This window comes from Macrotis lagotis, chromosome 4 (genome assembly GCF_037893015.1).
Source record: "Macrotis lagotis isolate mMagLag1 chromosome 4, bilby.v1.9.chrom.fasta, whole genome shotgun sequence".
NCBI lineage: Eukaryota > Metazoa > Chordata > Mammalia > Peramelemorphia > Peramelidae > Macrotis > Macrotis lagotis.
Genome location: NC_133661.1, coordinates 260,450,235 through 260,463,295, shown reverse-complemented (window position 1 = coordinate 260,463,295; position 13,061 = coordinate 260,450,235). Strand labels below are relative to the sequence as shown.

Here is a 13,061-nt window from a genome sequence, read left to right as displayed (position 1 = left end):
TCTTCTCTTGGGGTTGGAAAGGAGTAGGAGTGGGGAGAAAGCAAGAAAGTGATGGTGAGTCTGGGGCAGCTTAGAAAGCGGAAAGCAGGGATGGTCTTGTTTGCCGGTCTGCGTCTGTAGGCACATCGGAGCTGGGGCGGGTCCACCTTCCCCCCAGCCCAATCGCCAGCCGAGAATGAGGCCTTATGAATAAGCAACCGAGCAAGGAGCCCTCCTCCCAAGGTCCTAGCGGTGGAGGCAGCCGTGTAAGCAGCCGCAGCAGGCGCCGAGATAGAATGCCTCGCCTTGGCAGCCTTGGCACCGCTTCCTTCCTCTGCGCGCTGCCCCCCTAAAGGGCGCAGCGCTCAGGTAAGGAGGGGTCGGGGCACCGCCCCCTCGGGCGCGCCGGTCCCTGCATGCAGGCAAGCTTGCCCCACTTAATACTTAGGGTGCGGGGTGATGGCTGGGGGAACGGGGGGGGGGCAATGGCTGAGTAGCCTCAGCCCCTGGCGGCTTGAGGCTTGCCGGGTGAGTCTCTGGGAGAAGTGCTGCTCTTGGGGGGTTGCCGGCGGTTGGCGGGGGAGGGGGACGCTCTGCCTTCACCGCCTTGGCATGTTTGACCCGGAGTGGTGTAGCTAGCCAGGTAGACAGCAGGCCTCGGAGGATTCCCGGGCGTTCCCAGTTCACTCTGGAGAGATCCTTTGTGCTAGGGGAACTGGCGAGTCTGGCTTTTGTTTGCCTTTTTTCTTTCTCTCCGCTTTTAGCCCCCTAGTATTATAACAAAGAACAAGTTCAAGAAGACAAGTGCTTGCTTCTGTCAGATGGATACTCACTATTCACCCAGTAGCACTCCCCGCAGTTCAGCAGGAACAATTGGGGATCTTAGGTGGTGGAAGTCTTTTCTTCTACTTTGGTGTAAAGAAACAGTTGAGATCAGGGATGTGACTATAGTTGCCCTTTTTTTTTCTTTTTGGACACAGTTTGATGGTTGTACCTAAAAAAGATCATTAAAAATTCTCAAAATACCTCTGGGTTAGAATTGAGTAAAGTAAGAAAAACTGAATGTCCCAGATCTCAGGGAGTATGTTAGAGGGGTAGCATCTCAGAGTGCACATAAGCTGCATGTTTCCTTTCTCTGGCCAATGATGCTCATAGCCTGCTGTGTGTCAGGCTAAAATCTAGGCTGAAAAGAAAGATGTCAGAGTTGAAAATGTGGGATTGATGTCAAGAGTTTGTGTGTTTTGCCATGTTTGCCTAACTGGAAGTTGATGTCATCCATACTGGGTGATGTGCCCTGCTCCTGGAAACTAATTTCAGTGCAGAGTTGAAGGCAGTGGGAGGGAAGGGAAAGAAGTTATTTAAAGAGTATTTTTCATCTTTGGAAGTTTTAGTTTGTAACTCAAATAAACACCTCCACAGAGCTCAGAAGAAAAACTTTTCCAAGAAAAAATATTAGTTGTATTTTCTTTTGCCCTCTCTGTGTATTTTATTTTTATAGATGATGCAGTAAGAGGTCTCACTTATCAATCTATAGTTGGCACTTCTTGCACACTAAAACTAAAATAAAACCTCATTTATTTATATGCTTAATCTGAAGATTAAAAATATGGAATTTTATGTTAAGGGACTTCCCTTCCCCCTTTAGTTATAGGTACACTTTGCTTTTTGCAATATATGTACTTCTGAAAAATCATGTGCAAATTGATAATTTTGCATCAGATTTTATGTTAAATATACCAGGAAAGCTTGCTATTTAAAAGAGAACTGAAGTAAATATTTTTGTGAGATGAAAAAAAATTTTCCTAATTTATTTTTTTAGTTTTCTTTAGTTTAATTCTTAAAAATGGAAAGGCACTTCACTAATGGCAAATAAAGCAACCAACCTTGAGCCTAAACTTTTTTCTCACTCAGTACCACCTCTTCTTTACAGTAGCTTTTGTATTTAATTTTCCTTATTATCCCTTACCCCAGTTTTCAGAGATCTGTCCTTTGAAAAGTTCACATATGTTTCCAGTTTATTTAAATTGCATAAAGGGTGACTGGATCATGAATCTGGAAGGATGTGGCAAGACCATGATAATTGTCAATTTGCTTAGTGATACAGATGTTTAGAGGGTGCCAGTAGAAACACTGAAGATAAAGATGTGTTGATAGGACCAGATGATGATAAGTTTAGATGAGTCAGGGAGAAGCTATATTGGAGGTGGTTAAAAAAAATGAGTTAGATAAGAATGAGCTTGATTGATAGAAAGAGGTGTGTTGGCGTGATATTAAAGAAGAATCTTGCACTGGAAGAAAGAATGTGAGACAAAAATAAGGGAAATAGTCTTTTTCTTGCATAAATAATTTATATATTTGTATACACAAACTGTATATATATTTATATACAAACTATATATATTTATATACAAACTATATATATATATGTATATACAAACTATGAAAAGAATTTGAGAAAGATACTTGGAAGCAATGATAAACTGATACAACTATGATGGAATTGAAGCTTTGGAAAGATAAAAAAATCACATTCACAAGTCTTATTTATTTTTTCTTTCTTTTAAAAACATATGTTTTTATTGAAATTCTTTGTTTTTACATTGTGCACATACCCTGGAGTACCTTCTCCCTTTCCAGAGAGCAATCCCTCATAACAAAGATGAAAAAATGCTGAAAAATTCTGAGATTATGAGCTTTCTGATCTATTTCTAAAGAGACAGACTATTTGAAAAACAAGTGAACATGAGAAGTTATTAGCAGTATTACATCTTTTGAAAAAATTATTGACCTTTTGTTTTTACATCACTTTCATTGTCAAGTTTTCTCCTCTGAAAAGAGCTATCCTATGTATAGAAGAATTTTTTAAAGAGAGGAGAAGAAAGCAGTTAAATAAAATTGTATATCAGATCAAGTAAATAAGATTATATAGTCAATATTATGATGGATAGAACTTAGAATTTATAGCCAGTTTGAATCTTGTTTTAGACAACTCTTTGCTATGTGATCCATAGTAAGTGATTTAATCTCAGCTTCAGTTTTCTCATCCATAACATGGGGCAAATAATAGAACTTAATTCATAGGGTTATGCCTTCCCAATCTCTGCAAATAAGAGTGGGAAGTATATTCTCCCCCTCCTCCTCCTCCCCCCCCTCTCACTTTTTAGGGACAAGTTGTATAATCACCCAGCATTCAGTTTCTTTTTTTGTTATTGCTATTATTTTCAGTAGTAGTCATATCTCTTCCCATTTTTATTCATTGTTTATTTCAATGCAAAATATTCCATTATCCACATACCACATTGTTTAGCCATTCCCTGTGTTATGCTAATACTTTGGAGTGGGATTTGAGTAGAGTACTACTAGTTATCAATAATTCATCTATCAATCAATAAATGTTTCTTAAGTCCTTGCTGTAAGACAAATATTATGTTAAGTGCTAGGAATACAACAAAAACAAAAACAGTCTTTGTTCTCAAGGAGCATTATAATATAATGGGGTTGCATGTAAATAACCACATATATAATATATATAATAATTATGTAAATATGTGAATATATAAAATGTGTAAGAAAAACCTTAGAGGAGAAGGCTCTAAGTTGGAACAATTACAGAATGTTTTCCATAAAAGGTAGTATTTGAGCTGGGTCTTGAAGGAAACCAGAGAGTCTAAAAGGCAGAGGTGAGGAGGAAGGACATTCCAGGTATGTGGCACAGAAATGGAGATGGAGTGTTGTATGTGAGGAATAGCAAATAAGCCAGTATAGCTGGATTCTCACTATATGAAGGAGAGTAAAGTATAAGAAGTCTAGAAAGGTAAGAAGGAGCCAGGTTTTTAGGATCATTAAATTCCAAACAAAGAATTTTATATTCTATCCTGGAGATAATAATGAACCACCAGAGTAAATTGTGAAGAGATGTGACATGATTAGACTTATACTTTAGGGAATTAACTTTGGCATCTCTGTGGAGAATGGAGTGGAATGGGGAGAGGGGAGGGAAGGCTAAGCAGAAGATTATCGCAATAGTTTAGTCAAGGAATGATAAGATCCTGAACTATAGTTGTGTCTGTGTGAGTGGAGAAAAGGGGACCCATATGAGACATATAATGGAGATGGAAGTGACAAGATTTGGCAATAGATTGGATTTGTGGATATATGAGAAGGAAGAGTAAAGGATGATACTGACATGAACCTGAGTGACAGGGATGTTGGTGATACCTTTGAGAATTATAGGAAAGTTTGGAAGAGGGAGGGTTTGGGGGAGAAAAATAAAAACCTTTCTATTTTGGAACATGTTGATTTTTTAAAATTTATTTTTATTAAAGATATTATTTGAGTTTTACAATTTTCCCCCTAATCTTACTTCCCTCCCCTATGGAAAGCAATCTGTCAGTCTTTATTATGTTTCCATGTTGTACCTTGATCCAAATTGAGTGGGATGAGAGAGAAAAATCATATCCTTAAAGAAGAGACAAGAAGTCTAAGAGGTAACAAGATCAGACAATAAGATATCTGTTTTTTTCTAAATTAAATAGTCCTCAAACTTTGTTCAAACTCCACATCCCCTTATCTGGATACAGATGGTACTCTCCTTTGCAGACAGCCCAACATTGTTCCTGATTGTTGGCACTGATGGAATGATCGAGTCCTTCAAGGTTGATCATCACTCCCATGTTGCTGTTAGAGCATACCATGTTTTTCTGCTTCTGCTCATCTCACTCAGCATCAGTTCATGCAAATCCCTTCAGGCTTCCCTGAAATCCCATCCCTCCTGGTTTCTAATAGAACAATAGTGTCCCATCACACACACACACACACACACACATATATATATATATCACAGTTTGCTAAGCCATTCCCCAATTGAAGGACATTTACTTGATTTCCAATTCTTTGCCACCACAAACAGGGCTGCTATAAATATTTTTGTACAAGTGATGTTTTTACCCTTTTTCATCATCTCTTCAGGATATAGACCCAGTAGTGGTATTGCTGGGTCAAAGGGTATGCACATTTTTGTTGCTCTTTGGGCATATGGAACATGTTGATTTTGAGATTCCTATGGGAAGTTTGATATGTGTCCTGGAGCTCTAAGAGTCATCTGTATAGAGATGACAATCTTGAGATTATCAAGTAAAATAGTATAGAGGAAAAAGGAAAGGGCTCAGGATAGAGCTTTGGAAAACACCAAGATTAATGGGAATGATATAGATGAAGATTCATCGAAGGAGACTAAAACTCAGCCAGATAGGTAGAAGGAGAACTAGGAGAGATCAACATCATGAAAACTCAAGAAAGAGAGAACATTATTGGAGGAGGAGGCTGTCAAGAATGTCCAATGCTGAAGAAAGGTAAAAAATGGTGAATATTGATAAAAGACCAATTGAGAAGTTATTGTTAACTTGGGTAAAGCAGTTTTAATAGAATGATGAATTCAGAAAACATTTTGTCATTGTAATGGGCTAACTGTTGTGCATGTAATAATTTAGTTTGGCTTTTTTTTAATTTAGATTTTTTTTTTTTGCAAGGCAATGGGGTTAAGTGGCTTGCCCAAGGCCACACGGCTAGGTAATTGTTAAGTGTCTGAGACTGGATTTGAACCCAGGTACTCCTGACTCCAGGGCCGGTCCTTTATCCACTGCGCCACCTAGCCTCCCTGCATGTAATTAGATTTAGAGGAATATGTGAAGCAATTATTGTTAGAAATATTATCTTAAATATATGAATCCCTGAGTATCCTCTTCTTTTACATTCTGCAAAGATTAATTATAGTCTCTCCAAAGAATTATTTTATCATTACTGTATATTTAGAGCTCTGTTGGGTAGTGGGATATAGAAGTATGAGGTAGTATCTACATAATCTGCAAAGATTAATTATAGTCTCTCCAAAGAATTATTTTATCATTACTCTATATTTAGAGCCCTGTTGAGTAGTGGAATATAGAAGTATGAGGTAATATCTACCTATATAGAACCTTATATGAAATAATAATGAATTAGAATTAGAAATAAAATTCATGATCAAAAGTGGTATAGATAGAGGTCAGAATATGATGGAGAAGATAGAAATCACTGTATGCCCAGAATATCTGGGGAGGGATTTAAGGAAATGGTGCTTTGACTGAGCCTTGAAAGATGGGCAGGATATTGAAATGTGAGAGGAAAAAAGAAGAGATATTTCAATCAACCTATCAATAAACATTTATAAAATGCCTATTCCATGCCATGCACTAAGCACTACTACAAAAGAGATAAAAGATAGTCCTTACCTTCAAGAATCTAATGGGAGAAAAAGCATGTAAACAAATATACATATATATATATATATATATATATATATATTATAAATAGGAAATGATTGGCAGAGGGAAGACATTAGAATTAAAAAGGGGTGGGAAAAATTCCCTGAAATGAGATTTTAGTTTGTAGGGAATGGAATGGGTAAAGGTTTACATGTTGGAATGAGCATGAGAGAATTTATTGGACTTTATCATTTAGATTGGGAGGTAGTGGAAATAAAGTTGGAAATGGAATGAAAAGTTTAGAACAAGAAAGTGGTATAACAAAAATTATGCTGCAGCAAGATTAAAGTGATGTGAGCATACAGTATGATTGAAACAGGGAGAAACTATGGGAAGAGAAAGACCAGTCAGTTTGTTGAATTTAATTGAAAAGGTAGTTTTAATCTTTGAAGTGATATGGGCCTGGACAGTGATGATACCAATGGGAATAAATATGAAAAGACAATACCAAGTGATATTATGAAGGCATAATCAATAGGACTTGATGAATGTCCGGGTATAGGAATAAAAGAAGAAGGAAGAGAATGTAAAAGAATTCTGTTATAAAATTGGGTCACTGAGAATAAGGTACTGTCAATGACAAAATGGAAGATTTAAGGGAAAAATTAGTGAGTGGGAAAAGATGAGCTCAATTTTGGACATATTTGAGATATTAGAATATTCAAGTAGAGATATTTTTTAGTAATGAAAACATGAGATTAGATTAACTTACTTTTTTCCTACAGATTTTTTTGGAGGGGTACAACTATTAATTTAGGCATCTAAATAATGTAGTGGTAAGAGCATTGAATTTTAAGTCAGAAAGACCTGAGTTTGAATACTGCCTTAAATACTTATTAGTTGTATGACTGTGGGCAAACAGCAATATCTCTCGGTCTCAAGTATTCTCATCTCTAAGAGTGATAATAGTGGCATCCACTTTGAAGGGTTGTTTTGAAGGACCAAATGAATGTAAAGTCATGTGCAAATTTTAAAACTATGGGTGTGTTGGAGATAGCTAGAACTACTTTTGAGACAATTTTAAAATTTTCAGTCTGAGCATTTATAACTCAGAAATTGATGAATGTTACAAGTCAAGGTTTTATTTATTATTTTATTTGTTGTCTGGAATTGTGGGGTTTTTTGGCAAGGCAATGGGGTTAAGTGCCTTGCCCAAGGTCATACAGCTAAGTAATTTTTAAGTGTCTGAGGTTGAATTTGAACTCAGGTCCTCCTGACTCCAGGGCCAGTGCTCTATCCACTGCACCACCTAGCTGCCCCTATTGTCTAGAATTAAGAACATTATGGAGAAAATGTTAACAATACAGGTAAAACTTAAAAATGTATTGTGGGTACAGTCTTTTTCCTAGACAGTCAGTTATTAAGCATTTACCAGCAGTCTTGCTTAAAATGTTATATAAATGCCACCTATTATTATTGTTGTTAAAAAACTACACAGAGTAAAATATGACAATTTTTTTATTTACTAGTCCCTGAATTCAGAAACCTCTTACTGTAAATATATTCATGAATTACCCTTATTTGGATGTGTCTAGAATTTATAGAGTCTGTAATCATAAAATAGTAATGTAATATGCTGGTTTGCCATCAGATCCTTCATTTTGGTTAAAAAGGCAAACAAAATATCTTTGAAAAATGCAATAGATTAAAAAAATGTTCTAGCCTTTTATTTACTAGGGCTATATAGTTTAGCTATTCATTTGTAGCTTGATATGAATTTTTCTTTTGTCATTCAATTACCTCTGAACTTTTCCTTACATCTGTCTCTCTAGAGTCTTATCCCTAATACTGCCTCAATACATAGAAGTAACAAGGGTGGTTGAAGAATATGCTGGCAGAGTACAGATTTTGGGAGGTTTTTATTGAGTTTGCTTTCCAAGATTCATAACCAGTGGGCTAAATATTTGGTAATGAAATCTTTGGCTACGATAATCAAAGGGGAAAAATACAAAATGGCCCTTAATTGTATACAGACTCCCTTCTAAGGTGACAGGGGCAGTGTGGGAGAAAAGGGGGCAAGAAGGCTTCACAACTTTCAGATTTTATAGATAAACTTAGATACTGATACTGTTAATGTGAAATCTTTATCTAATATATAATAAGTGGACAAACAACTTACTGATAGAACTAAACCCATGTTAGTCTTAACATTATTGCTATATTAGAACAAGAAGAAGGAAGTTCCTACTTAATGGAAAGATGGCTTAGAGAAGAACATTAAGAAATACTGGGTTGCTAGAGTTGCCTTTATTTTTGAGCCCTAAGGCAACAAGAAACATCATTTCATGTAACATCTGGTCATCTTGTGTTACATTGCTCATAAGTATTTTCAAAAGGACCACATTGGAAATAATTGCAGCTCTTGCCTCAATATCTGTTACAGAGAATGAAGAAGTAAAATTTTTTTTATAAAGTATTCATTAAGATCCTTCAAATCAAGGCAAAATATACTTTTTTTTTAGTTTTTGAAAGGCAGTGGGGTTAAGTGGCTTGCCCAAGGCCACACAGCTAGGTAATTATTAAGTGTCTGAGGCTGGATTTGAACTCAGGTACTCCTGACTCCAGGGCTGGTGCTCTATCCACTGTGCCACCTAGCCACCCCAACATATACTTTCACTCTTGGAAAACAGATTAGGATAAGGAAATGAAAAAAGTCAGTTAGATTGACTATATAAAAGCTTCATGCCCATAATGATGCTTTTATTAAAAAGAATTGTTGAACATGGTGAACACTGAATAAAACCACAAAATATTAAATTGATTATAATTACACACAGTAAAGGACTCATTACCAAAGTGAGGAGGTATACCTGAGTTGTCTATCTAGGCAGAACACTGACTTCTTAGAACAAAGATCAAAATAAAGATAAATCTAGAAGAAAAAATAAAAAATTAGGAAAAGATAGAGAATTCAATAAGTTATTGATAATTGAATATGAGTTTTCATTCATTATGGAAGAAACAACAGACACAGAGTATAACAATTTCATGCAAAATTTAGCTGATGTAAATATGTTTTTATAAAAAAGACAAAAAGTGTCCCAAAAGATCCTTTGTCAGCAAACATATAGCTTATTTACCAGGTGGAAAGAGAGAATAGTCAAAAGCAAAATTAGTTTACATTATAAGTTCTTTTGTAAAATTTTACAATGAAGACTAATGATATTATAAGAAGTATTTCCTCTTTAAACAGTGGAGGTTAAAACCAGCATAAAGAAAGATTGATAAGATAACCACAGGCCATTCCAAGGGCATGGAAGGATGAAAATGGAGGGAAGATAACAAACAGAGGATAAATGCAAAAGATCTGTAAAAGATATATAGAGAGCAACGTTTTTTTCACCATCGGGGCAATACATTCACTCCATGAATTCCAACATCATGGTCCTGGATATGCTTATAGAGGAAGCTGAAATAGTACTAAGGGGAAAAGCAGTTGCTTGATTTAGACAAGTATTTACAAGAATAATATGTGCTGGAAGGAACACAGTTTTGATAGCCCTGAGGGATTGATTCAAAAGACCTTTGAAGGAAAGGATACCAAAAAGATGGAAAAAATCTTGGACCTGACTAAATACCCTAAAATGATAACCAATATTGACAACTACCTGACCTACATTCCTACTTTCCTATAGTTATGAAATTTTAATGAAAACAGTCTTTGGGCATTTTTGATAATAGCATTAGTAATGAAGAAATAAGCTTGATATTCATCAGTAGACCATATCTTTACCATCACACAACTGACTGAAAGATGTAAAGAATACAAGATATCACTGTGCTTACTGTTGATAGAAGGAGCATTTATTAGAGCAAAATACTCCCCTAAAAGCTCCCATACATAATCAAAATTATTTAAGATTCCTCGAAAGCTATAAAAGAAATAGGTCATGTTTAAACTTCTGATCATAAATAGGTGACCATAAGCCTGGTAAAGGTCTTTATAATATTGTCATAGTGATGGAGGAGTACCAGCAGATTCCCTGTGGATGATGAAGTCCTCCCTATGTTCCTGATTGTATATGACATCATTCTGATTTAAACAAGTATAATTTTCACTTGTTCTTTATTGGTAATGTTTTTGACTTTTTTTAGCCTTTGCCATTCTGACTCAGCTTTCTTCCTACCCTGAAATTTCCCCCAGTGCCTAGAATCTTCTTTTCTTGAAACATCCCTCTGCCATGCAGAGCCCCTTCTTCCAGTGGTGAGTTCCTTCTGTAGGCTTCCATTTTGGAAATAAATTCAAACCAGCCATTACTTCAGTCCCTTACTGCCTGTGTTTCTGACTTTCTGGAACTTGCTATGAAACCATTGCCTTTCTCCTCCCTTGGTTTTCAGCTCCCTTTTATTATTTTTTTTTTAATCAGAGCCAAGTACTGTATTTCACTCTCCCAGGAACATGAATGAGGGGTGGGTCAATTACAACAACAGACCCTCAATTTTTCTATTTTCCTTTTTTTACCCTCTATTTTTTAAAAACAAAACAACAGGCACAACCTTTTGGTTCTCAGTTAAAACTACAAGTTTTTACACCAAAATCAGATTTTTTTTTATCATCACTCTCTCACAAAGAAAAAAAATAAGGGTTCCCTGAAACAACAACAACAGCAAAAAATCAAAATTCAAATGATGCTGGGAGAAGTGGGGAGGGGGCTGTCTAAACAGTAGTGGAAAACTAGGCCTTAAAAAAACATTTCCCTTTTTCTCCCTACCCCAGTGGAGAGCCAGGGAGTCAAAAGTTAGGGGACAGGAACTGCTGTCCTCTGTAGATATGAACACATGGCCTTGATTCCCCAACTCCACCCTCCTCTCAGAAAAGGGAAAAGTCCATAGCCATTCCTTCTCTTCTTTTCACACCTCTGTAGATAGAGGTTCTCCTGCCCATTTGCCCACTCCCCAGTCCCATATCTTAGGAAGAGTTCATAATGGGCTGAGAATATACCCCTTGGTAGTAAGTTGTATCTCCAGTCAGGGGTGAGGATTCTAAGCCCCCTTTGTTCATAATGGGGCCCATGGCCAGGCTGCCAGGCATGGGGGAGCTGTAGCTTAAAGTAATGCATCACCTGTTCATAGGCCTTAAGGTCCATTTTGTGGTGGTGGTGATGGTGATGATGACTGTGGTGATGCTGTTGCTCAGATGACATGAGATTGTTAATAGAGAAGGGGTGATTAAAGGTGTAGTGGTGTTCTGGCTTCAAGTGTGTCTCAGGGGGCAGGCCTGTGTGATGGGGTGGATCCAGCAAGTGTGCCTGCTGCACTGGGGATGGGGCAGGCTCAGGAGGACTCAGGGCTGCTGGAGTGCCCTTCAGCTCTCCCAAACCACCCCGCTTGTGCTCTTGGCAGGGGGAGGTGCTGGAGTGAGGGGACTCCATGCCAGCAGAACTGTCAGAGCTGCTAGTGGGGGGCAAACCTCCATTGCCCTCCCCTAGTGGTGCTTGCTGCCCATCACTTCCTCCTCCTGGCTTCTTGCCTCCACCCCCTGGGCCTCCCCCTCCCTCCTTCATTGCCAACTGTTTCTCACACTTGAAGCGCTTCTGCCGACACAGGTAGCAACCATTCTCAAACATGTTACCCGAATCTGGGTGCAAGGTCCAGAAGAAGCCCTTGCCGGGCTTGTCTGGTGAGTGGGGTACCTTGAGAAAACAGTCATTGAAGGAGAGAGAGAGTGGTGGATGGAATTCTGCCAGTGCTGCTGGTTTTGTCGGTAGAAGGGGAAAAAGTCCATGATCCACTGGTAGATCTCACTAAGTGTCAGCATCTTGTTGGGGCTCTGCTGAATGGCCATAGTGATGAGGGAGATGTAGGAATAAGGGGGCTTGGCATGTGTGTAACTCCACCGGTAAGTCTTGGAGTCCCTGGATCGGTTGAGGCTGGCCTGCCCATACATGGGACTCATAGAGTTCATATTGGCATAGGGAGCCAGGCTGTTCATGCTCCCAGGGGCCTGTCCCCACAGTGGGCTCATGCTGGGGCTCAGGTTGGGGGCCATATCCATAACTCCTGGAGCAGTTGTGCCTCCCATGCCTGCCATGGCCCTGGTCCCTGCCAGGGAAGGACTCATGCCAGTTCCCATGTAAGAAGACATATTCATAGAGCTGGCACTCATATTGGCCAAGCTGCTGCCCATGGCAGCCAACATACTCATGTAAGTGTTCATGCCGTTCATGCCCAGGCCCACATTCATATTGCTCACTGAGGAGTAGCCCTGGTTTAGAAGCAGTCAGAAGTCTTCCCCTCTAGAATATAAACTCTTCAAGGACAACAATTATCTTTCTTTTCTTTTTGCATTTGTATTCTGAACACTTGGCATTGTGTCTGGAACATAGTAAATACTTAATACAGTGGTTCTAAAAGTATGGTTCAAAGAACTTGGGGTCCCTGATACTCTTTTAAGGGACCAAAACTATTTCATAATAATGTTATGAAATTATTTACCTATTAAAAACCACTCCCCTTTCCAGCAAATATTTATGTGAAGTAGAATTTCCTGTGCATACTTCAACAAAAACAAAATATTGCAACAGATTGAAATCAGAAGCAGATATGAGATTCCAATAGTCTTTTATTAGGTTAGGCATTAAAGAGGTTTGAAAAACAGGTAAAACAATGGCATTCATCTCCTTACTTTTTGTTTTGGGAAATATAGTTATTTTTTATAGAAATATATTTATGAACATGTAGTAGGTTTTTATTTTTTGAGTGAAAAAATGAATATTTTAAAAAATTACCAGTTTAAATTTCCAATATGCTATCCTTCAAACAGACAAAAGCATTTTGGGA

General features: G+C 37.8%; 2 protein-coding genes across 2 annotated transcripts in view; one reads left to right on the top strand and one right to left on the bottom strand.

Moving 5' to 3' along the window:
• Positions 1 to 244: 244 nt before the first annotated feature.
• ARMH4 (armadillo like helical domain containing 4) overlaps positions 245 to 13,061 on the top strand; it is a 156,089-nt gene continuing 143,272 nt past the window's right edge. Inside the window, exon 1 of the mRNA XM_074235900.1 lies at positions 245 to 348. The gene's annotated coding sequence lies outside the window, so the exon portion shown is untranslated. The remainder of the gene's footprint in view (positions 349 to 13,061) is intronic.
• LOC141520391 (hepatocyte nuclear factor 3-beta-like) lies at positions 11,191 to 12,483 on the bottom strand. The gene is given in 3 exon segments (XM_074232077.1): positions 11,191 to 11,332; positions 11,334 to 11,944; positions 11,947 to 12,483. Coding segments are annotated over 3 exon segments (1,272 nt in total). The 5' UTR covers positions 12,466 to 12,483.